General features: G+C 40.2%; 1 protein-coding gene across 4 annotated transcripts; it reads left to right on the top strand.

Annotated features, from left to right (window-relative positions):
* Nucleotides 1–310: 310 nt before the first annotated feature.
* Nucleotides 311–26,677, top strand: CNR1 (cannabinoid receptor 1). Of its 4 annotated transcripts, none has more exons than XM_032275282.1 (2): nt 311–635; nt 21,194–26,677. In XM_032275282.1, the coding sequence occupies exon 2, from the start codon at nt 21,257–21,259 to the stop codon at nt 22,673–22,675; it is 1,419 nt and encodes a 472-aa protein (XP_032131173.1). In that variant the 5' UTR covers nt 311–635; nt 21,194–21,256; the 3' UTR covers nt 22,676–26,677. The 4 variants fall into 4 exon arrangements, with proteins under 4 accessions (XP_032131173.1, XP_032131171.1, XP_032131174.1 ...); XM_032275280.1 differs by lacking the exon at nt 311–635 and adding an exon at nt 1,810–2,012; XM_032275283.1 differs by lacking the exon at nt 311–635 and adding an exon at nt 2,019–3,548.

The raw sequence follows: 26,677 nt of genomic DNA on the forward strand, positions 1-26,677 counted from the left end.
GTAGTTCAAATATGGGGTCCAGATATATTACGGTTGCTGTTGGGGTCTGACCAGGGACGGGAAGACAGTGGAGGCCGGTAAAAAAGGTCGGTGCGGGATGGTGTCTGGGAACACCAGCAAGGTGTCATAAAATGAACGCCAAGGCGGCCACAAGAGGAGGGCTGAGAACCGAACCCAGAGCCTATCGCCGGGCCTTTGTGGCCGACGTGACGTGGCTCCGTCAGGTGGAAACCGTGCGATCCTCTCCCGACCCAACTCACAAGAGATAAAGATGTCTAAAAAACCTCGACCGCCGCCGCACACCCAGCGGGGCCCCGGGGACGGGGGGAGGGGAGCGCCTCCACGGCAGAAGCGGCGGCCGGGGCTTGTTTGGAGGTTCGCAATTCACCATGATAAATGTAAAGACCAATTAAGGTTTGATCCGTGCACACTGGAGGCAGACGGCGGCTGATAGTGGAACCAATTAACGAGCATGTCCCCTAATTCCTGTCGCGGCCGCCGAGCAAACCGCGCGGCTCCCCAGGCACCCGCCGCGGCCGCCCCGGAGTCCCAGAGCCCCCAGCCCGGCCCTGGAGTCGGGCGTCCTTCTCGAGCGAGAAGGTGCGAGGAACGGGGACCCCTTCTCCAGCGAGAAGGTGCGAGGAGCGGGTCCCCGGGTGGCCGGGGAGGGGGCGCGCCAGGCCGGGAGGAGGGGAGCCAGCCGCCTACTGAGCCCAACTGTTTGCATCCGGGACCGGCGGGCGGGGCGCGACCCAGTGGTAGCGCCGGGCAGGGGCGGCGGGGGCTGGAGAAGACGCCCAGTGAGAAGCGGGGTGGCGCCCCGAGGGCAGAGGACAGGTGGCCGTGCGGCCGCAGCCAGGTAGCAAACGGCCCAGGGGCCGCGCAGCGCGGTCCCCAAACTCAGCCTGGCCCGGGGCCCGGCGCGCTGCTACCCGCCGCGGGGGTGGCCTGGGTCGGAGGGAGGGGGCGCGAGACCGCACCCCCGTGCCCCGCGCGCCTCGGCCTCAGGGCTCCCGCTCCCCTTCCCCTTCCGGCTCAGCCGACCGCCCCAGACGTGACCCCCGCGTTGGCTGCGCGCTACCGGGGCGCGCGTGATTAATGGCCCCGAGGTCGGGGGCGGCGCAAGCTCGAGCCCCTTGTTGGCCTGGCCAGAGTGTGAGGGTGCCCAAGAGCACTGCGGGGTCATGGCAGCGGGGGCCTCCGGGAGCGCGGCGGCGGAGGAGGAGGAAGAGGAAAAGCAGGTGACGCGGGCTGAAGAGGCTTGTCCCCTCTGGCCCCAGCGCTGGCGCCGCGGCGGGTCCCCCGCGCCAAGCAAAGTTTGGAGCCGCGGGCGCCGCGCGCAGGTCCCTCCCCGCGCAGTTCTCTCGGCGGGGTCTGTGCCGCCGCCGCCGCTGCCAGGGCAGGACAAAGGCTCATTAACACGTGATGGGACCGCGCTTCATAAATGGGACTGGAGCGAGAGGGAGCCAGAGACAGCGCGAGCGGAGGGAGAGGCAGGGACCGCGCGAGCGGGACGAGGCGACGGGCGCCCGGGCTGGCGGAGACTGACGGCCCCATGCGGGGCCAGGCGGGGCTCGCGGGAGGACCCAGTGAAGAGCCGGGGAAGGGGCGAGGCTCGCCTGCGGTCGGAGCAGCGGGGCGCCAGTCCCGGTCGCTGTCGCGGGCGGGCGCTGGAGACCGGGACGCCGGCGCGCGGACGGACTGACTCGGTGACCGCCCGCGGGAGGCACACCCCGCTCCACCCCACCCCGCCTCGCCCGCAGCCCGGCGCCGACGCCGCCTCCCGCACGCTACTCCCTCTGCCACCCTTTCCTTCTCCACTTCTTTTCCGCCTCCGCCTCTTCTTGGCTCCCGCGGCGCCAGCGCCTTCCCCTGGCCCGGGCGGGGACCTCGGCTCCCTGCAGAGCTCTCCGTGTCTGTGGGGGACATTTCGTTCTGTCGGACAAGCAGCCCCTGAGCTGGGCGAGAGGTGCCAAGGGAGCTTCTGTCCCGAGGACCGGGGGATGCGAAGGGTAAGACCCGGCAGAGTTGCGTTTGGAAATACTTTGCCGCCTCCCGCCCCCTCGGGTATGACCAATGTGGTCCCCAAGTGTCCTTCGTGGAGTTCTTATTCCGTGTGAGCGAATCGTGCGTCGGTGTTTACTTAGCTGTATGGCCCCAGCCTGTTAACTATGATCTGTGCTACTTCTGGAGATTTCTACCATTTACTAGTTATTGAATGTCTGTGCACCTGGCTTTGTATGCACTGATGTCTGTTTGTAGAAAATGTGTAATTGTGCATGTTTGAAAAACGGGCGCTTGAGTTGGTGCTGAATGCCTAGCAAGTGGTCTTCCCAGGGAATTACATCGATCTCTGCTGCCAACCTAGACACTGACTAATGTAAAATAGTAAATGTCATATAAAGAGATGAATGTCAAGTAATAAACTTTTGATATAGAAAAAGCTACGGGGAACCACTTCTCTCTGAGGAAAAACAAATGTCCATGTAACTGATACCTAAAATTGAGTGTTGATGGAGTCATTTAACTCAGAAATAGCCGTTAGATGACTAAAATTAATGTTGCATTTTTAAAAGACATTTCTTGTTAAGGCTTACAAATCATAAACGAATCACCTCCCAGATACAAATACGTTTGCTGTAATAGATGTGAGAAACTGTCATTTGGTCATTTGAAAGTTTAAAAGCAACATGCATGTTTCTAATTTTAATAGATTGTCTCTCAGATGTAAAATTGAACAGATGAGAAAAACAAAAAAAAAAATGTTTAGTAACATATTAATCATTTTGCCTCCCATCTTTTTTTATTTTCCTCCAAGTAAGTGCTATTCTTGCCTTTGTTGTTGATTTCTTGATATATTAAGCCTCCTTGGGCATGTAATCCAATAAGATTAGAACAGATTTACTGGTTTTAACAGTGTTAAAAGATATCTCTATGGGTCCCATAACTTCTCCTCATTTTTATTACCAAGCTAATATCTTTTGAACAATGGGGGAAATGCAATTTCTTAGAGGTAACTCAGTGGACACTGAGTATTAGTGGGGTCACCATTGACATCAATCTATTTTGCAGAATATTGAGAAGCTCAGAGCAACCAACCTTTAAGGTTCCCATAGGACTTTATCTGATTTAAAGTGTTGCTTTTCTAATCCTACACTACTGACAGTTTGCAAGGGAAGATATACTGATTGATTTTTCTCTGTCCCTTTTTTCCCTGGTACTCCTCCCCCTCCCTCACTCTCTAACTCACTTAAGAGCAATTTTATAAAAATAAAAGGCCTGTATCGTTTTTAAGTGAGACAGATTATTTTCTGATTATCTCCATATATGAACAGAAGACATGCACCTTCAGAATTTTAATCATTGCATTCTACAGGCATTTATTTGTAGGCACAATGGCAGTTACCATAGTTGGGCAAGAGTCTTGATATTGGACATGGTTTTAAGAAACTAATCCATTTGAGGTTATCAGGAGAACTTACTGTAAACCGACTCTTTTTGTTTCAAAGATGTCTCCCACTCCAAGGCTAGGCGTGCACTTGGCTGAGGTATGTATCAAGTGTCTGCTGGGGATAGGTCTCATTGTGTTTCTAAGTATCCATGGGGGTAAAATGATGCCACGAGGTGGAAATACTCAATTCTGGCCTTTCAAAAATAAAATTACTGTGCTTGCATACTCGTTGTTAGGAAAGCAAATTAGATATTCATGTCCTTGCATTTTAACAACATTAATCTATGTGTATGTAAAAAGAATGTTATGACTAGAATCTTAAGCCATAGGTGATTATTGTTTAGTGGGTAAAGTTTTAAATTCTGATGGAAATCAGATCTCACATTGAAGTAGTGCTTGGCTTTGTTTGTTATCCACTGTTTTCTTTTTCTGTTACCCTTTTCCCAGTGGACCATGTTCCTCTCTGTCTTGCCTGTGAGATTGCTCTTCTCTAATAAGCCTAGCTGCAGGATCAGTGTGTTCTTTTTGGCATTTCAAAATGGTAAAATAGTGAAATTGTTAAATGTTACCAAGATGATACTGCTGGGAATGAAATTCTCCAAAAGAACCACTATATTTGTGGCATATTTCAGTCTCTTCCAAAAAAAAAAAAAAAAAACAACTCTGATTCGATTTACTTATCTTCCCAAGAAGGAAGTAGCCCCATTGATTGTGTTGATAAGTGTTTAGTATGCAGTGTCAGCTTATTAATTACTAAGGCAAAGCCTCAGAAACTGTTTCAAAACAGTCGTATAACACTGTTCTTTGCTTTGACTAAAAATTAACATTAACCACTGGAAAATTTAGACAGGCTCCATGGTTGTCTTGTATATTAGTGTTTGGAATTGGAATTCAAATATTCTGCTGTGTAAGAAAAACTATTATGAGATGGAACTTATAATAGCAGTTTATAGTTCACCACGCTTACCAAATGTTTCTTACCAGAAAACAGTTGGCCTAATAAGGGATTATTTCCCATAACTAGCTATCCAGGAATGCTGCAAAAACAAGAGTAACAAATTAAATTTGAAAATACCTAATGACACATAATTAGCAAAATGAGATTTGGTTATAGCTTCTTGAATTTGTAAGAATTCTAGATGACCATTATTGTTTCTTTTATTCCAGGAAATATTTTGGAGAAATCTGAATTGATCTATGTTATAAAGTTAATCCAGTCTAATCTAAGAATATTCAGTGAATTAAATGCTTATTAAAGCAATTAAAGCATTATAACAGGCAGTAACCTAAAGGACAGACTTCATCTTACTAACCAAATTCCATGTTAGCTCAGTTGCGTAAAGAACACAGATGAGAGCTTTCATTCCCTACTAAAAAGGATACCATGTCTCCACCAGTGTGTCTGTTTCTTCTATTTTTGTAGTCATCATTTTCTAATTGAACTGACAAATAGAGTGAAACTAGGCTTTGGGTTTAAATTATTTATAATTCTGCTATTTCCTCTAAAACAACTTGGACCCAACATTGTTTGAAAGACTGTGCTAGGCCCAGGTGTACATACTGCATATCTGTGTTTTGAGAGACAGCCAGCTTTGCTGATTTTTCTGTTATGTATTGAAGATTGGTAAAGAACTCAAAGAATAAGAGGAAATCCAAATCTGTTTATATAGTTTGTGTTGCCAAAATTTTAACTTCATGTTTTCTTCCCTGAATCTCTAGTTCTTTCCTAATCCTATCCTCAGAGAAATGGTGACTCAATATTATAGCTACATGATTGCTGTTTTTAGGGACCTAGGGCACACAACTCTTTGCCACTGAATTGCTGTTTACTGCTTTGATAAGCATCTAATTCGATGTATATTCTTAGATTAGAGTGGATTAACTTTATAACATAGATTAATTCAGATTTGTCCAAAATGTTTCCTGGATTAAAAGAAACAATAACTTCACCCAGAATGTGTATATATTATGAAAGTATATATTGCATAATTTTGGACAACTGGACATGTAAACACACTTTTATTTACATGTATAAACAAACTTTTTGATAGAAGTAAATCATGACTGAAATAAAAATTTAGATATCTTGCCTTTATACATTTGAACATATAATTTTAAATAAATACTGCAATAAATACTTAAAATACTTAAAATTTAAAATAAATACTGATTTTAAATAAATACTACAAATTTGGGGAAATGTCTACATTCAAAGCAGCTGTGCAGATGGACACTGAAGACAAAGCAAAAGGAAATATCCACCTTGAATCAAAACAAGGCCATTCTTGTTTTCCAAGATAGGTGGAAATCCTTGGCAGTCTCATGTGTTCTAAGAATCTTGCAAATATGCCAGGAGGAGCATCACCACATTTGATTATAATTTTATTATAAACACTGATGGGTTTAAGATAGGTTTTTTTTGGTTTTTGTTTTTTTTAACCAATCCTTTTAGTTGTTTATTGTTTTTTGGGAAATTAGGGCTATACAAGTTGGAGGAAAATACAGAAGGTTATTACCATATATTAGAATGCATATTGAGATAGTATATTTTTTATATATAACACATTAAAATGTTACTACAAGTGAGTTAAAACTATAGGAAATTGTGTTAGGGAGGAAGGTTTGTAAGGTGGACCCTGTCACCTCTCTTGCTACTTTTGAAATTGCTTTATGTTAGAGGAACTTCCATCTCAAACTTGCTCACATGGATAAGAGGTATGTTTAATACATATTGGTAATCATAGGTCAAAGTCATTACATAAAGTAGTGTGATTACCTTTAGTTCTTATCAAAATATTTACTAAAAGCTTTCCTGTGTTGTATTTCTTGACTAAACGGGGTGCCTCATGGTGAAACAAAGTACATTTGTATAATAGTGTAGAGGACAGTTAGTTGCACGTATAAGTATATTCGTGATCTAGTTTTCATTGATATTTTCCATCTATTTGAAGTATTTTTCATATAGATCAATTAATAATGGATAACCTCTAAGTTAAAAGTTTGATTTGGACAGGTAAAGCTAATAACTTAATCATCATGGAATTCTTGAGGTTCATAGTTTATATAGGTTTTTGAGGGAAGAATTGTTTACTCCCAAAACCTGAGCAAATGGGCATGGCAGAGTCTTCGCAGTTGTTCAGGCAATACTCTGAATTCATTTTAGCCCCAGCAAGAGAAACGTTCACACCTGCACTTTAGGAAAGCTTTCAAAGTTTTGCTTTCCTTGCTTTGTTTTCTTTTGTTCTTGAATATGTAGAGGCTGGTTAGATGGAAATCATTGTTTTTGAGCAAACTCTACTTTAACCCATTGTGCTATTGCATAATATTCTATCTTTTTGAATGCTTCCAAAAGTACATTTTGCATTTTTTTGACTGCAAGAAGGAATTTAATTTGCCTTTTCTCTCAACACTAATGGCAAATAATTTTTCCCTAAAGTACAATATTTTACTATTTAATGTCTTATTTTTCCACTCTTATTTGGATTCTTAATTAGGAAATTATGTTTTTCAAAATTTATGTTTAAATGAGAGGGTCTCCCTCTTTTCTTCACCATTTCTTTATTCATTCTTTTAGATCGTAACTTTAGAGAAGAAAATTGGAGCCAATATGAGTCCTGAAAATTGAGTGAAGTTTTAAGGAGTATTACATTCAAGCTGGCGATAAATTCTAACATACTTTTGAAAAAACAAATTTTAGTCCAGGTGAGGTAGCTCACGCCTGTAATCTCAGCCCTTTGAGAGGCGGAGAAGGGTGGATCACTTGAGGTCAGGAATTCGAGACCAGCATGGCCAACATGGTGAAACCCTGTCTCTACTAAAAATACAAAAATTAGCTGGGTATGGTGGCACACACCTATAATCCCAGCTACCCAGGAGGCTGAAGTGGGAGAATTGTTTGAACGCAGGGGGAAAATGTTGTAGTGAGCCGAGATTACGCCACTGCACCCCAGCCTGGGTGACAGAGTGAGACTCTGTCTCAAAAAAAAAAAAAAAAAAGAAGAAAGAAAGAAAGAAAAGAAGAAACAAATATTTAAAGTTCGTTTTAAATTTCTACTTATATGGACACTTGTACTTGGTATTTGTAACATTGATTTCTTTGGGTCAAGAAGCTAAAAATGATGTTTTTATTTATTTATTTTGAAGCAGTCTTACTCTGTTGAACCAGGCTGGAATGCAGCGGTGCAATCTCGGCTCATTGCAGCTTTTGCTTCCTGGGTTCAAATGATTCTCATGCCACCACGCCGGCTAATTTTTGTATGTTTTATAGAGACAGGGTTTCACTATGTTGGCCAGGTGGGTCTTGAACTCTTGGCCTCAAGCTATCTGCCTGTCTTAGCCTCCCAAAGTACTGGGATTATAGCCATGAGCTACCATGCTTGGCCTAAAAATGATGTTTTTAATACAGAAAGCTAATCAATATAATTGTTGATCTTTTAAAAAAAAGATCATTTAGGTACTATACTGTTGTCACTTGTGTTTGCTTTTAACTCAGCTATATTTTAAAATAAATCAAATTTATTTATTCTTTATACGAGGGACCAAATGCCACTATAATCTGAGTATTTTGGTTTATGCCATAGTGTTTGGTTAAATGGATCCAATTTTCAACTCATTTAAATGCATTGCTACCAGAATTTGCTAAATGTTTTCTTTAGCTTTTGTACAAGTTGTGGTGAGCAGGCAGTATGCATGTAGGGAAAACGGAAAGCTAGACAATTTAACATATAACTAAAATAAGTGCAAGATTGGTCAAAGAATTTTGTGTCTTTACATATGTGGGAATTTGACTTTGGAAGATACACAGCCACTTTTGGAAATGACATCTAATGTCTTGTAAACAAAAAGGGAGAAATCTTTGAATTATTTTAGTCCTCAGCTAAAGTAACTAATTGTGAGTAATCTGTGATCCATTTTTATTGACAAAATAATTCGAGAGAGAACAGTTGCCCAGAGTCATACATTTAAGTGCCTTAGGATACATTTCTAAATATTTATAACTTTTAGGCATTTTTGAAACATGTCCACTATAAGAAGTGTAAATTGCATAATTACCAGAGTAATTCTGTAAAATAATTTGCAGTAGATATGTATTGCTTCGGCCTATAGCAAAATTTCCATTTTAGTTTGTTCTTTCCTGGGTTCATCTCTTATGATATAGTATGTTATGGTTTGGGGGAAAAGAAGAACAGAAACAAATATTTCCACCTTAAAAGACGCAAGCTGACATGTTAATTACTTTTAGTTTTTCTTGATACTCAATAATCATGGGTTCCTCCACAGTGGTGGTGAAGGAAATGGCTAAGCAATCCTATAAAGCTCTGCATAGTCTTTGTAAATAGAATTAGGAGAAAATGGTGTGGAGTTCTTAATATATATCTGCATACTATGTCAGTACACATTACATTTTGAAGCCACTTTCCCTTGCTGGCCAAAATACACAACAAAAAGTTTCTTGAAAAAGTCCAGAGAAGCCCTGAATTGTAGACTAAAAAACCTTGAGAGGTTCTCCACTCTTTGTTCTTATTTTCTGGCTAAATGACATTATTCTATTCCAAATAGGAATACCTTGGTTATAAAGATCTTCTGTGGGAGGTTATTTTATGTGAGCTGGCTCCCATGGCAATCTGTTTCAATGATCTAAAAACCTATACTTATGAAATATTCTTTTTTCTTATCTAACCTTAGTTCTTCTTAGAGGTTAAATCTACTTCCCCTTCTCATTTAGTCCTTTTCATATGTCTCCATAATCTTTAACAGTGGTTCTTAAACGTCAGAATGTGCTAGAATCTCCTAAAAGCCTTGCTAAGAATGGAGATGGACTCCAACCCTAGGGTTTTTGATTCAGTGGATCTGAGTTGGATCCTGATAATTTGCATTTCTCATACATTTCCAGATTTTGCTGATGCTTCTGGTTGGGAGACCACCCTTTGAGAGCCACTGACCTATAGACTAACCCTGCATGCACTTACAAACCATCGTGTAACTTCTCAGACTGTTCTGTAAGACGTACACTATAATTTCCAGTCCATTGGTACGTGTCTTATTTACTAATTCACTATGTTCACATCACTTTTTCTGAACACTTTCAGTTCCTTGGAATCTCTTAATTCTTAATTGTATCACACAAGCCCTAAGAAGGGCTTGATCGTGAATGAATACAATAGAACAGCCTCATAGTTTCAATGGCATAAAAATTCTGCACTTGCGTCCAATTTGCATACATACTTCTTAATCACAATTACATTTCCAAAGCGTATTTTGTATTGCTACCAAAACCTCGTTATTCCAGTTCTGTTTGTATCTAATTGTTTACATCTTGAAAGCATATTTTTCTGTTTATGTCTTGCATTGTTAGCACACACTGAAAACTTTCTAAACATTTTGACTAAAGTAGGTGATACATAAGTACCTAGTTTTTAAAATAATGTCTGAAGGAAACCCTGGATTTACACAATAATAAAAACTTATTTAAAATTATTTTAGTGAGACAATGATAGGAAGGAAATTCAATTATTTAGAAAATCACTATGTCCTCAATTTGTATGAATATTTGAATCAAGATTCATTTCTCTTGTTAAATATTCCATTTTAGTCCCTACAATAATAGAGATTAATTTTCCATTATTTTTCATCACAGAGTTAGGATCAGTGGTGATGATTTCATATTTGGAAATTGGAAAGCTGAATATTTTATAAAATAGAACGAGTTGGTTATTAATATTGATTGTGGGTTCCTGAGACCACCCCTCTTATTTTTAATGTCTTTTGGCATCAACATACTTGTTTTAAGTAGAACTGCTGTCCTTTAATCATTCTTAATTACTTTCTTGAGGCAGAATTCCAAATATTCAAAATTAATTTTTATCAATATATTAAATTTTCTCAATGCCCTTTTGCCTCAGAAAAGTAATTAGAAATTTAGTTTTCATAGGCAGTAGTAATAACCCATTTTAACTCTCCATGACATATTTTCCTATTTGTATTATAATTAGTTCAGTTGTAAAATACATAAAATGTTGTAGCAGGAGGAGAAGTTGTTCAACCAAAGCAAGAACTCTGTCCACTGAATAGAATAACAAATTGATTCCTGAGGGCTTATAAAAGCCACTCCACCTAGTGGTTGAATTTTCACATGACTTCTCTTGATAAGTTGTTTTAGAAATGCTTGCAAATGGAGGAACCCATTTGGGAAACATCAATGCATAATAATGTGCATTTAGAAGAAGAAAAAAGAGTCCATTTTAATAATAATTTCAAATGTTTTCTTTAAAGGTCTATCTACAGCATATAATTAAGACTCATTCAAGGTTATGCATTTCATAAACGACCTCTTGATATATCATTGTTATGTGGCTGAACTTTGCAGTTCATGATATATACTGAGGCCAAACAAGGATTGGGATAAAAAGTAAATACCTGATCTTTGCCCATAACTTCCACTTGCCATCAATATAATTTCTATGTGATGCTGAAATAAGAGGTCCTGGGGTAAATAATTGATGAATTTGATGTAATTTTCCCATTTGGGCACTTTTTCAGATGGATGTTTGTATGAGACCAAGATTCAGGTTCAATGCCCTCATGATCAACTAGCTTTATGCCAGAAAAAACTGTCCGTGGTTAAAAGCCATTCTGTTAAGTTGGATCTTCCGTGTTGCTGATGCATGCCAACATTTACTTAGTAAACAGGTATTGAATATCTTCTCTGTGCCAGGCACTGTGCCAGGCAGAGGACCTATAAGATAGGTCCCAGCTCTCAAGATGTTCATGGTCTGAAGGGTTGAGACACAATAAAGACTGCTATGGAATGCTTCAGCAATGCCCATCACCTCTCCTGGGAGAAAATCTCAGAGCATATAGAGAGAATTTACACATCCCAATACTATCCAATGATTAAACATAATTCCTTTATGTTTTTATAATCTGTTCTACTCTTTCAGTTAGGGAAAGGAAGACAGAAGAGTGGGCTGTATTAGATGTGGAGGGGTGGAGTAGAGAACCATTTCCTTTGCTTTCTTGACCTCATCCATGTTCCTTACATGGGGTGAAGCATGGCTATATTTCAGGGGTCATCTATCACAGAAAAATGTTTTATCTTGGAATATAATGTCTACAATCATAGGCACAGAGTACATGCCCAATAAAAATGTGTTAAATCAAGCATTTGAAGGCCTATAACTTCATATCAATCAGCCACATTGCTGTACTAATGGAGTTTTACATTTATTGGGCACCAGGCAACGGTAACAGTCACTCATTTGTTGGAACCCCACTAAGGTTTATATAATTTGTCTACCTTGATTCCAGCCAGAAATCTAGGAATGGGCCACAGAGAGTCTTCTTCCTGGTCTAAGAAAGCCACATGGGTCATGGTGGGAAGTTGGGTGATTTTGAGTGTTTGAGTTTCTCCATGTAGGGAATGGATGTCTGAAGCTTTCTTGTTTGCTAATAAGCATACCTCATTCAGACCTAAAGAAGGTGCCCTCTTCATATCTCACTAGGGTTGTGGAAAGTGTCATTAACAACTATGTTCCTGACAATTGACTCATGAAGCAAAAACACACCTTCCCTTACTTAGAAAACTAGTGGCAGTCCAGGCACAGTGGCTCACGCCTGTAATCCCAGCACTTTGGGAGACTGAGGCAGGCAGATCACGAGGTCAAGAGATTGAGACCATCCTGGCCAACATGGTGAAACCCACCTCTCTTAAAAATACAAAAATTAGGCCGGGCGCGGTGGCTCAAGCCTGTAATCCCAGCACTTTGGGAGGCCGAGGCGGGTGGATCACGAGGTCAAGAGATCGAGACCATCCTGGTCAACACGGTGAAACCCCGTCTCTACTAAAAATACAAAAAATTAGCTGGGCATGGTGGCGCGTGCCTGTAATCCCAGCGACTCAGGAGGCTGGGGTGGGAGAATTGCCTGAACCCAGGAGGCGGAGGTTGCGGTGAGCCGAGATCGCGCCATTGCACTCCAGCCTGGGTAACAAGAGCGAAACTCTGTCTCAAAAAAATAAAAAGAAAAAAAAAATTAGCTGGGCATGGGTATGGTGGCACGTGCCTGTAATCCCAGCTACTCGGGAGGCTGAGGCAGGAGAATTGCTTGAAACAGGGAGGCAGAGGTTGCAGTGAACCGAGATCGTGCTGCTGTACTCCAACCTGGCGACAGAATGAGCCTGTCTCAAAATAAATAAATAAATAAAATAATGGCTAAATAAATAAATAAATGACTTAGGTTTTATTTGCCAGTTATTGCCATTAGCACCAGTGACTGCAAACAAGGTGCTAATGCAGAGTTAGGGTTTATAGCTTATAGTTAATTGCCATAGTTTGCTCCTGAAGACCGTGGAGCAAGGATGACTTGCAAGTGCTTTGGGCAGCATTGTTGCTGTCAACAGATCATTCCTTCAGATTTTAGTGTTGACAGTGTAAAATTATCATGTACACATTAGATAATGTGTACCTTCCCCCAGACCAACTCTTCTCCTTCCCTATAAATGAATGAAAGAGTGTCTTATTAAATGGTTCTTGGAATTCTGTGTTAAGAGCAGGGACTTTGAGTTACGCAGACCTGGATTGAAGTTCCAGCTCTGCCCCCTCTAGTTAGAGACCTTGGGTAGAGCATTTTTTTTCTCTCTGTGTGTGGAATAGAGATTGTAATAGCATCCAATTTATGTAAATATTAAGGAAAAATAATATAGTTTTTCCATGACTGGCATATAATAAAAGTTCAAATGTATCTTAGATGAAAATATTTGGAAATTAGGACTTTCTCTACTGTGCATTTACCCAAATTCTGTCAGATTTGAATCTGGAGAAATAAGACTTGGCTTTTAGTTGAACTTAATTTGTATGCTTTGGATTCAAAGAGAAAATATGCCTTCATTGATAGATGCGGAGAGAAGAAACTGTGAAAGCTATGCTGCACAATTGGATATCATGTAGCATACTTTTCTATCTTGCTATGGACTCCTTGATAACAAACTGCAAAAGTAAGAGCCTGTTTACTGGCTTTTACATATTTTGTGGACCAGAATAATATATCACCTTCTACTTTTAATGACCAGATCTCTTATGCAAGATAAAGACAATTTTGATGGACAATTTGATGGAATATGGCCATGGCTCGCTCTTAATTGAAAACTTTGCGTGTTCTTTGTTAGTGGAAGGGCTGCTTTAATAATTGCTCTCTGGCCGGGCACAGTGGCTCACGCCTGTAATCCCAGCACTTTGGGAGGCCGAGGTGGGTGCATCACTTGAAATCAAGAGTTCAAGACGAGCTGGCCAATGTGGTGAAACCCTGTCACTACTAAAAATATGAAATTAGCTAGGTGTGGTGGTATGTGCCTGTAATCACAGCTACTCGGGAGGCTGAGGCAGGAGAATCACTTGAACTTAGGAGGTGGAGGTTGCAATGAGCTAAGATCACACTACTGCACTCCAGCTGGGGTGACAGAGCGAGACTTTGTCTCAAAAAATAAAATATAATAATAATTGCTTTCTTTACCCAGTATGTGGAAAAGATCTCTCTCTCTCTCCCAGAAAAATGCCAAGGCACTCTTAATTGGAGGAAACAGCTAAACAGAAGAGCAAAATTAAATATGGAATTTGTTGTACAGATCAACAAATGATTTTATTTGTATCATTAATTCAACAAGTTTTTTTTTTTTTAGCATCATCACCGAATGATGCTTAATGTAATGAAATTTCAAGGCATCATTTTCTTGAGCCCTGAAATTGTTTTAACAAACTTTTAAATGTTACATACTTTGGCATATTTCACATTAAATTTGAACAGAAATACAGTCTAATACAGTCTTATAAGTCTCTTAATGTCTTCAGTTCATATCAATTGATATATTTTTATGAAAAATGTAACACTCACTTACATTGTTAGTAAAGAATAGATCAGAGAAAATGGTGCATTAAATAACTTCTATCTTATGTTACAAAATATACGAAGAACTGAAGGTATGAGAGCTAATTGAGCATTACCAATATAATGGAATTTTCTTTCATATATAGGAAAGGAGCTGACATTAATATAAGGAAGAAAGATTATGTATTTTTGCCTGAATTATCAGGGTAATTAAGTCAATCAATTATTTCACTTTGCTGTAGAATATGAGGGAAAAGTGACCAGGCTTCTTTAATAATTCAGAAACACTAACGATTAGGTAAGAGTTAGAAAAGACTCATTGCCCATTCAGCTGGAGTGGAAACATCATTCATCAAGTTATGATGTTGGCCTGTGGTATCTGCCATGTATATTGAGAACATGACTTGGACATAATGCAGTTATAAGAGTCAACTAAAATTTTTCCTACTAACTTTAGAGAAATACATTAGCACAGTACTTTCTTGATCAAATTAGTGGAAAACAGACTTGTTCCCAGAAATGGATGGAAAATAAGCAACAAATATATCCACTGGAACCTGCATTCTCTTGAACTCATCACAAGGCTCTTTTATGAGGCCAGCCAAGCAGAATACAGAACCAACAAAGTAGGGAAAACAACAGGTTAAGCAAGGATCCTGGACTCCTGTCAATGTAGACACTGTGTTAGGCATTCTCTCTTTAAAGCACTTAGAAACAGAGTATCAGAGAAGGAGTATGGTGGGTTAAAGCAGCCTATAATCCATTAGGGAGCACCAGTCCTTCCAATACTTCTATAGTGTTTTCAGCCTAGAAAACATGGACATTTAAAACCCTTTGTGGTTATAGAAATACACATAAAGACTATGGATAAACATTTTTTTAAAAAAAACTTCATGCAGCAGCCATACCCACAAAATTCCTTTGATGATACCATAGCTTGCTAGCTGATAGATATGGTTTTCTTGGAGGGAGGCAGTGGAGAGGCAGGTTTGCACGTAGAGAAGTAGACAAAAAGAATAGGTAATAGTTTAAAAATTGAAGTGATTCTTTAAAAATAATGAATTTAACACATTAAAATGTTTTTATCTTTACTATGAAGTCATGATTTATATAGCTTACACTGTTAGAATGTTGGCTATATTTTTTAAAGCAGAATTCTAGGAAAATTCCCTTATATGTCATTGAATCATTCTTTTACTATAACTGTAATAAAAACAAACTGCTTCTTTAATAGGTGCATCTACGCATCTTGCTAGAAATTTCCAATTATGATTTTCCCAGTAGCAAACAAAAACAAAATTAATGGCAGCTACATCCCCCAAAGCCTAAGCCGTATTAGTAATGAACTCTCAAAGAAAGCTGTTGATGCAAAAAATAATAGGGTAGAAATTACCGTAATAATCCAAATGTAGAAATAAAGGAAAGAATTATCAAAATGCAGAGAGCAGTTTTCCTGCCACGATCCCATTAACTGTTAAAATAGCCTGTGCACAGTAGTATTGTGACATTACTAAGATCTTTGAACTATATAAAATCCATGTATTTTTAACTGTATTCCTTAATTAAATTGGCTTATATTGGACAGAAATTACTCTATTATCGTATAACCACAGCATGTCCTAGCTTAGATTTTAACAAGCTAGTTTGTTTTCATGGAAGTGCTTGATTGTATTAAAATAGGAAATTGTGATCACACTTGTGATGATCTTAATCTAAAGTAAGTCACAGAAACACGTTTTTTGCATTACTGGAATAAGGCGTGTGATCCTTTGCCTTCACTGAGAAGTTTTATAGCTCTTCCAAATAGTGACTACAGTTTTAATCCCTGGGGCCATGCAAGTAAACAGACTTACCTGATGAACTTTGATAAGAAATAGGGATTTAGTAGCAGGTAGTCTTAATTACTATTGGCAAAATGCCTTAATTTACATTTCTAAGAGTCCAGAAGACTTAAATATAAGTTTCAGAATGGCTTTAATCTAGTTACTGTTAATTCTGAAGTCATCACAGAAAATCTAAAAACCAACTGTGGATTATGAGAAATTTTGATTCATCTGCAAATCCATCATATTCTAGGCAATTTACTTAACATCTAATGGCCTCTAGTTTCTCATCTGTGAAATGGGGATTATAAATAAGCACCTGATAGAGTTGCCTTGACGATTTAATGATGTAACATATTTCTCAAATGGCTGAATATAATAAACATTCAATAAAGTTTCCCCATCCCTCACCCATGTCTACATAGCTACTATTTGCTTCATGTTTTCAGTGCTGAGGCATAAATGAAATTGAATAAGCAGAATATGCTCTAATTAAGGCAATAAACATTCTTGAGATGTAATTAGTACATATTATATTATTATAATATATTCTTACAATATAATTAGTATATAGTATATAGCAAAGAGCCATAATACTAAGCAATGATAATAATAATACTCATTGAAGACTTACTTTTGTGTCAGGCACTATGTCTTACATGCATTTATTTTCATTTAATTTTCATATCAGTTCTGTGATTTAGGCATTATTGTCATCATAATCATCCCCATCTTACAGCTGAAATGCTGAGGCTTAGACTAATTGCCTAAGTACCATCTAACACTAATCTTGGTCTGCTAACTCCTGATTCCATTGACTAGGTGCTTTGACTAGTTGGAATCAGTGAAGAAAACAAGGAAGATGGTAATATCTCTGTCTGAGCTTAGAGAGACGGTGTATCAAAAAAATCACAAGCCAGGGCCCTAGACCTGCACTGTCCAGTATGGTAGCTACTAACCACATGGAACTATTAAGGACTTGAAATGTGGCTCTCATCTGGGTGCAGTCCTTGCTCTACTGCTTACTAACTATGCGAATAGCAAGTTACTTACCCTCTATGCCTTTCATCTGAAAATGGGATAACAGCACCTACTTCATAGGGCCATTGTGAGGTAAGGGAATTGATATTTGTAATAGGCTCAGTGTCACCAGTCAATATTTTAAGCCCTCTATATATGCTTAAAAGAGGAAAATCAGCAAGATTTAGTGGTTTACCTCACTGTAGAGGTCAAGAGAGAGGAGGTGTCTAGTAAGTCCAAGTTATGAACTTAGGTCACTAGCAGGACGACTCACAATACCATAAGAAATGAGAAAAATGAGGTGGTTGGAGTCATTTTACTGCAGCATCATTTCCAATACCAAAAGGCGACAAACAACCTAAACCTCCATCAGTAGGAGGGTGGTCACATTCATCTAACAGATCCTTAAGGCAGCTGAATGAAGAGAGGGGTTTTATATACTAATATGGAACTGTCCACAATGTATACTTCTAAGTGGAAAATCAAGGTATGTATAATATGTTAGTTACTATTTGCTAAAAAGAAAACAAAGGGGGCAAATACATATATTTATTTGAATATGCATGGAGTATCTCCGGAAGGGGTAACAAGAAACTTATTCCTTGCCTCTGAGGAAAAAAACTAGGTGACTGGGATATAGGGATGAGAGAGATTGACTTTTCTCTGTGTGTCTTTCTGTACCTTTTGAATTTTGAATCTTGTGAATCTAATACTTACAGATAATCAAAATCTCTGATAAACTAGTTTCCAGTTGGTAAGTGTAAAGGGGGAGTTAACTGAGGGAAGATGACATAAGGAATGGGAAGATGACTGGAATGACTCCCAGGAGCGACTTGGAGATGTAGGGTCAAGCTCTGGTTTTCAGGCTAAATGCCTATTGCATTAATTATTTTTCTGTCCTCTAATTTTAAGAAAAAGGCAAATACAAGATACCACCTAATAAAAATTCAACTGCCATTCCATTAGGTTCAGGTGAACATTTCTGTGGGAACTCAGCTCTCTGCTCTCCTGCTGTCATGCTGTCAGGCTGGTAAACCACCTAAGAAAAAAGATGCCCTTCTGTGTTTGGAAATCTCATTCTAGTTATGGAAATAAATATATAAACTCCTGATTACATGACATGATAAGACCTATAATAGAGGGATAAGCTGGGGAACTAGTTATGCCTAGTGGGAAGGGCTGGTCAAGAAGGTTTCAGACATGGAAGTAGCATTGGTACAGACCTGGAAAGATAAGTTTAATAGCAGAGAGCTTGGAAGTGACTATCCAGATGGAAGAAGAGGCAAGGTGAAGGAGGAAGGTGTGCAGGTATGATGGTATATTCAAAGAGCAGTAAGTCACTCAGGGCCAGTAAGCCAGTGTTTAAGTATGGGTGGAAGTCAAGAGGCAAAAGCTAGGTTTGTGGATGTGCCATGACCATATAAAGAACAGCTCTCATACATTGTGGCTGTCTTCTGTGTCCCTTGGATTATGGATGAAAACTTTCACATGTAAATGGAGTTGCTTAGCAAACATACGTTTGCAAAGAGCAAGAGTTGACGCCTGAGAAATAGCTGAATGGTGGGACATATAGGGCATGTTCTATGTTTATGGAACTAAAAGTCATCCGGTATAGCCCAAGTGGCAAGGCCTGGGCTGGCAAGAGGATTGGAGAGGTGGGCAGCATCTAGCTCACAGGAAGCTTTTTACTGGACCTCATCCTGTAGGTGGGAGATAGAAAGCCATCCTGTTTAGGGAGACAGGATGTGGAGAGGATTAAGGACAAGAGCCTGAGGGTCAGAATGGGAAAGAAGCTTAGCTGGACAGAAACATGGAAGGCAGAGGAGAGCTGCGTGTGTGTCTGAAGGGCCTGGGCCTGAAAGAGAAACTGCATGAATGTTTATATTTGGTGTTTAGGGCAAAGAGGTTGAAAGAGGGGAGTCACATAAACAGGAAACATTTACGAAGAGCACCCCCACAGCTGTGTGGCAAGTGATCGAAAGAGAACAAGACCAGAGAAGGACAGGAAAAGTGGTCAGGAGGAAGGGGCCCCAACTCAGGTGAGCAGTGGTGAGATCCTGGAGGTAGAGGTGGCAGCCTGTGGGAAGGTGGGCCACATGTGCCACTTTATGCCTGTTCCAAGTTACTTTTATTAAGAATCATGACACTTAGGGTGTCAAATAAATTTTTTTCCATTGACTCTGTGTCCTGTCCCCCCTCTACATTAATGCTACCTATTGTTAGCATGAATATCTTTTCCTTGGGGATGCCTCCTTCAGCCCTCTAGACTGGGTGTCCCCAGATCATCCTGTATGTCCCCAATTGTAGCTCTCCCCATGCTTTCTTTTATTTCTGGGTCAGCTGTCTGCCTCCTCTCCTAGACCATATCCTTCATAGGACTTTTTTTTTTTTTTTGAGACAGAGTCTCACTCTGTCACCAGGCTGGAATACAGTGTCGCAATCTCGGCTCACTGCAACCTCCACCTCCTGGGTTCAAGCGATTCTCCTGCCTCAGCCTCCTGAGTAGCTGGGACTATAGGCACGCACCACCAAGCCCAGCTAATTTTTTTTTTTTTAATATTTTTAGTAGAGACGAGGTTTTACCATGTTGGCCAGGATGGTCTTAATTTCATGACCTCATGATCCACCTGCTTTGGCCTCCCAAAGTGCTGGGGTTACAGGCACAAGCCACTACGCCCAGCCAAGGGCAGGGACTCTTTCTTGATGCTGTCAACACTAGTGTCTAGTACAGTAGGTAGACATAATACAGGTGCATAGTGGATGCACCATAATTTGTTAATACATGCATAAATGAATTATTAATTCAGATATGTAGGGTCTCTGAATTAATAATTCATTTATTGTTAGTTCAACATTTTAAAAATTTGTTCCAAAATAATGATTATCTCTCCCCCCGCCCCATACAGTGTGATATGTTTTAGGAACAACAAATGCCAATTAACAAATAATATACTATTTTAATAATTACTTTAATTTTTACAGATATCACTCTATACTTCTAATTTTTAAAATAAACTAAAAAATAAATAGCACACATTTAAAACAAACATTTGTAAATAGTAAAGTCAGTTCTCTGACTGTTTGTTTTGAAACAAAACCAAATTGCTGAGCTTAGAATTGAAAAGCCCTTAAAGTTTGTTCCCTTCCTCTTACCTGTTCACACGGAAATCCGTGGACACTCTCCGGCCTCTCTTCTGTCGTCAGGCACACTTGTGTCAGCAGTCTGCTCATGAGGGATGCTATCAGGAGGCCTCCTCCATCATCCTCCCGCTGTTAAAATTATCTCAGTCTCCCCATAAGCCTCAGTGCAAGTTTGGTCTTTGTGGCATTTTTCTTGGTTGATGTGGACATCCTAGAAGTTCATGTCAGTCATGGCTAGTCCAGACCTCCCCTCCTCTGGGTGAAGAAACTTGCCTTGAGGAGCAGCTCTCCCCACAGGGCCTCAAGCTTCCTCAGTTCTCGCTAGCTCCCTCCTCCCCACTTAACATGTAACACACAGGCCACACAACTCACCACCTGATTCTACACAGTCTTATTCTTTGGTTGTCTTTTATATTTAGTCTCATTTGTCTAACAAGGTGAGTCATGTGACACATCAGTGCTCTCTCTGGCCCCCACCAGCACCAGGATAACATGTGATGTGATAGGAGAAGCCAGGTGGTAAGCACTTCCTAACGCGAGTATGAAATGGACATTGCCCCCAAGAAACATTTCATTTAGCTCAGCCTTTTTGGCCCTGGAGGTCCTTCCTGGACTTACACACTGACTTCAATACAGAGGGTTTAAATAATGAAAGGATCATATGTTTCTGGTACATGCCACTCCATGCCCGAATTTTGGGGAGCTTTTCTCTGAGCGACTGACTCATTTTGTTGACTGAATCTGATGAGGGCTTGACCTCCTACTGTTGAGAGACAGGAATGAGTTACCATGACAGAACATTTGCCATGTTTACAGTGTCTCTTTGTTTTTATTCTCCCTGTTTCTCACCATTCAGCTTATTTGTTTTCCCTCCTCTTAGGATTGCCCCCTGTGGGTCACTTTCTCAGTCATTTTGAGTTCAGCCTAATAAAAGACTGAGGTTATGAAGTCGATCCTAGATGGCCTTGCAGATACCACCTTTCGCACCATCACCACAGACCTCCTCTACGTGGGCTCCAATGACATTCAGTACGAAGACACCAAAGGTGACATGGCATCCAAGTTAGGATACTTCCCACAGAAATTCCCTTTAACTTCCTTTAGAGGAAGTCCCTTCCAAGAGAAGATGACTGCGGGAGACAACCCCCAGCTAGTCCCAGCAGACCAGGTGAACATTACAGAATTTTACAACAAGTCTCTGTCGTCCTTCAAGGAGAATGAGGAGAACATCCAGTGTGGGGAGAACTTCATGGACATAGAGTGCTTCATGGTCCTGAACCCCAGCCAGCAGCTGGCCATCGCAGTCCTGTCCCTCACACTGGGCACCTTCACGGTCCTGGAGAACCTCCTGGTGCTGTGCGTCATCCTCCACTCCCGCAGCCTCCGCTGTAGGCCCTCTTACCACTTCATCGGCAGCCTGGCGGTGGCAGACCTCCTGGGCAGCGTCATTTTTGTCTACAGCTTCATTGACTTCCACGTGTTCCACCGCAAAGATAGCCGCAACGTGTTTCTGTTCAAACTGGGTGGGGTCACGGCCTCCTTCACTGCCTCCGTGGGCAGCCTGTTCCTCACGGCCATCGACAGGTACATATCCATTCACAGGCCCCTGGCGTATAAGAGGATCGTCACCAGGCCCAAGGCCGTGGTGGCATTTTGCCTGATGTGGACCATAGCCATTGTGATCGCCGTGCTGCCTCTCCTGGGCTGGAACTGTGAGAAACTGCAATCTGTATGCTCAGACATTTTCCCACACATTGATGAAACCTACCTGATGTTCTGGATCGGGGTCACCAGCGTGCTGCTTCTGTTCATCGTGTATGCATATATGTATATCCTCTGGAAGGCTCACAGCCACGCAGTCCGCATGATTCAGCGTGGCACCCAGAAGAGCATCATCATCCACACGTCCGAGGACGGCAAGGTACAGGTGACCCGGCCGGACCAAGCCCGCATGGACATTAGGTTAGCCAAAACCCTGGTCCTGATCCTGGTGGTGTTGATCATCTGCTGGGGCCCTCTGCTTGCGATCATGGTGTATGATGTCTTTGGGAAGATGAACAAGCTCATTAAGACAGTGTTTGCATTCTGCAGTATGCTCTGCCTGCTGAATTCCACCGTGAACCCCATCATCTATGCTCTGAGGAGTAAGGACCTGCGACACGCTTTCCGGAGCATGTTTCCCTCTTGTGAAGGCACTGCACAGCCTCTGGATAACAGCATGGGGGACTCAGACTGCCTGCACAAACACGCAAACAACGCAGCCAGTGTTCACAGGGCTGCAGAGAGCTGCATCAAGAGCACGGTCAAGATTGCCAAGGTAACCATGTCTGTGTCTACAGACACGTCTGCCGAGGCTCTGTGAGACTGATGCCTCTCTGGCAGCACAGGAAAAGAATTTTTTTTTTTTTAAGCTCAAAATCTAGAAGAGTCTGTTGTCTCCTCGGTTATATTTTTTTAATTTTACCATGCTGAGTGAAAAGGTGATTGTCACCATGATCACTTATCAGTTTGCTAATATTTCCGTAGTTTAGGTACTCAAACTCCATTCTCCAGGGGTTTGCAGTGAAGAAAGCCTGTTGCTTAAGTGACTGAACGATCCTTCAAAGTCTCAGTGAAATAGGAGGGAAACCTTTGGCTACACAATTGGAAGTCTAAGTACCCATTGAAAAATGCCATCAAATGAGTAATGCCTTTGTAACCACAACTTTCATTATAATGTGAAATGTGACTGTCCATAGTATCAGAGATGTCCATTTTTACAACCATTATAATACTAAAGTAGAGATATTTTGTAAAGTGTATTATGTCCTGTGAGATGTGTATCAGTGTTTACTACGTGTTATTAATATTTGTTTAGTTCAGCAAGACTGAAAGGTAGACTTTTATGAGAACAATGGACAAGCAGTGGATATATGCCAATGAGAACACTTTTTTTTCTACATTATTCCCTGTGATACAACTTTAGAAATAAACCTTAATATTTCTTCAAATATCTCTATTTAATTTTGACACTGAAATAACCATAAATATTTATTTTTCTGTTACCTCGACAAGAAGAATTTGAAGACTTCAAAGTATTGAGCAGAATTCACTCATACTTAAAAATTTATTAGTTCTGCATTTTCATAGGAAGATACTTATTATCTTCTGGACTATAGCTGTTCTAATGGATTATAATCAGAACGGAAGAGAGAAAACATATTGACTTTTTTGAGTGACATCTCTGACTTTCTTTAGTCTTTAGCTATTACTGGATCTCTTAAGACAGCATGTGTTAATGTATATTGTTATCACTGTGCAGTTGCTGTTTACTTGAATAGTATTGTGTTCCTATATTCCAGGTTTAAGTAGATTTCATGCCTGGGTGGCCAAACAACAGTCATTTTTTTTTAATTGAAAAGAAGTATTGTCTGGATCAGTAAAATTATACTGTGTGTGAGTGTGAATATAAATGTGTGTGTGTTTCTCTTCCGTAACTGTTACAGTAATGTTATAAAGTGAGAAAACTGTGACCCAGTATAAACTGTTGCCACTTGCTGCACTCTTGCACATGAATTCAGTTCTAAAATGGAGTTCTTCCTGGAACCTTGTTGATAAAAATACTCACTATAACCATTCAAAAAATTCACCCCATCCCTGCTTAAGAGATTGGATCAAGTATTACTAAATTGACCTTTAGCTATTAAATAAGACCAGTGTTTAACAAGAAATAATGACAGATATCCAAGTAAAGCCTGCATTTATAGTGTTATTATCAGGAAAAGAGAATACTTTGGTTTCTGAGTGCCTGATATTGAGCAAGGTGTTAGTCACTAAAAGGAAGATAGTTCTCCAAAAAAAAAAAAAAAGTAAAATTTTTCAATTGTGTGTGTAGGTAGTGTGCACTATATACATCATGTTTAAGTAGGACTGTCACACGCAGCCCATGTGGCTAAAAAGGCTGAGTCAGACAGTAGATGAGACACAAAACAGCAGTGAGGAGCCAACACACTTGGAATTGAGGTCTAGATATGCTTCTTCTGTGCTTTGCCCACATGCCTTTGGTGACAGCCGAGCACCCAGCTTTGTCTTGGTATGTTTGGGCTAAGGAACAGACCTCTCCTTTGCTCATGGTCAGCAAGATATACTAAAGCATGAAGATAAACACAGCTTCTTTCTTATACCCCAGTCTCATACTCCTTAATGATGCAATGGGTGCTCATTGTTGGGCCTTTTTCTAGTAAGGAATGATATTGCTGAAGAAGCTACTCAACCCTGATAACTTTTATTTATAATCTCTTCTTATACAGATAAAGCATGACTCCTGCAAGGCCCCAATGTCTACATAGTGTGAAGTAGAGAGCTGGCATCTATCTGGTGATTTCCAGCTCTCAAGATACCCAAGCAGCCTGATGGGGTAGTTCCCCTTCTTGCAGTTCACTCTCTAAGGCAGGATGTGGCCTGTGAGTTACTTTGCATTGCCTGTCTGCACACTTTGAATCTGTCTGCTGGTTCCCTTATTTTACCTCTCTGTGATGTGCGGATGAGGGCTCAGGGTGCTAGAGGATTAATAAGATCTCTTTCAAAGGAGAGATTATTTACAAGTTTCCATTTAAGATTGCCAGTCTTTTGTCCTGCCTCATCTGGAATATTAATCCACACGTTTCAGAGCTCACCAGGCAGTACCAATGTTCTTTTCACAGCTATGAAGAGCTAGTAGAGGTGAAATTTCTTGTTATGGTATAAAAATTTTAGGATTCACTTTTGAAACTGCATTTGTGCATATGCAATGTAGATTTTATAGTGTGTTGTGCTTTCAAGATCTAAATCATATATAATCAATTAAGGGACAATGGGGCTGACAGCACTAAACTTGGTGCTTATTGATATTCTAAAAAATATCTGTGAAATCTCATCACGTATGTGTTACACAATCTTCATTTAAAAACATTTAAAACTAGTTGGATTCACTTTGACATTTTTCATATCATTTATTAACCCAAGTGACGAAAATGTTGTCCCCAATGAATATATTCATTAGAATTACCATTCGTTAGTATCACTCATTAATTAGCCCCATAATTAGATCCATTAATTTAAATATGATTTAAATTTAAGTAAATTTTATAACGTCTGACATCAGAGGTATCTTACTTTTCTCTGAGGATAACGTATTTGCCCTGACCATGAATTTTCTTATCACACATATCCTCAGAAAGGGCCAAATTCCCAACCTGCTCGTTTTTTTTTTTTTTTTGACTCATGATGAATAAGTCCTAGAATGTTTCATTTGGACAAGTAGGGCTGCCTCCAAGAAGAACCTCTGATGTATCATTTCTTATGAAATATATGTGAAAGAATATGGATCTGGAAGATGCTGTAGACATCTGCCCTACACTTGAGATGATTCCCAAGGCTCTCTGGCACTTTTGAGTTCGGTCTGTCTGGTATGAAATGCCAAGGACCTTTTGCTGCCTAAACCCACTCTGCAGGAAATCAGCCCAACCACTAGATGAGAATTAGGCCCTGAATGAGTAGTGCTCTAGTTACTGTCCTGTTGATTGATTTCTGCCATTTCATGTCCATAAAAAAGACCACCAATATCATGCACACAATTAGATTTCTCACACTCCAACTGTATATTTGTATAATATTTTAAAATCTCCTAAATGCTGGGCAATGGCTGTTAACAATTAATTGCCTTGCACTGGCCTGATGAAATGTTAACAATGCCTACTGTAATATAGAAAAAAACATTCTATCTACTGATTTGGGCTGAATGTGTGTAAATAGGTTTCTAAAAAGTCAGATGTTTAAGCAGTGGCCTACAAATCAGTAATTTTCAGGTGGGAGAGTTTCTTTACATTGCTGTGGCATCTTGAAAGCTATCTTCATGTAAATTGACTGTACTAAGCCCACTGGGGATCAGAGTTCCCAAGAAAGGAAACCTTTTCTTGTAATAATACAAATCAAGATACCAGATTATCTGGATTCTTATTTCCAGTGTTTCAAGTGGAAAACATGACTCTTTATTGTCTGTAAATCTAACATTATTACTTTTCCTCTTAGAAGAATATTGTATTGTTAGATGTTTGTTGAGCCAGTAACATCGTTGCAACCGCTGCAATATCTTCGTTAGTAATCTGTATAATACTTTGTATACAAGTACTGGTAAGATTGTTATTAAATGTAGCTTCAGTCATTAAATTACTATAGCAAAATAGTACTTCTGTAATATTTACAATGTATTAAGCCCACAGTATATTTTATTTCAATGATGTAATTAAACTGTTACTTATTCAAAGATAAAACATCTCATCATGTCTATTGTCCAAAGTTACCTGGAATCAAATAAAAATTCTAGATTGCCATGAAGAACACAAAA

The sequence above is a fragment of the Sapajus apella genome, unplaced genomic scaffold, assembly GCF_009761245.1.
Source record: "Sapajus apella isolate SASKATOON/1434 unplaced genomic scaffold, GSC_monkey_1.0 scaffold6, whole genome shotgun sequence".
In the NCBI taxonomy this organism is placed as follows: Eukaryota; Metazoa; Chordata; class Mammalia; order Primates; family Cebidae; genus Sapajus; species Sapajus apella.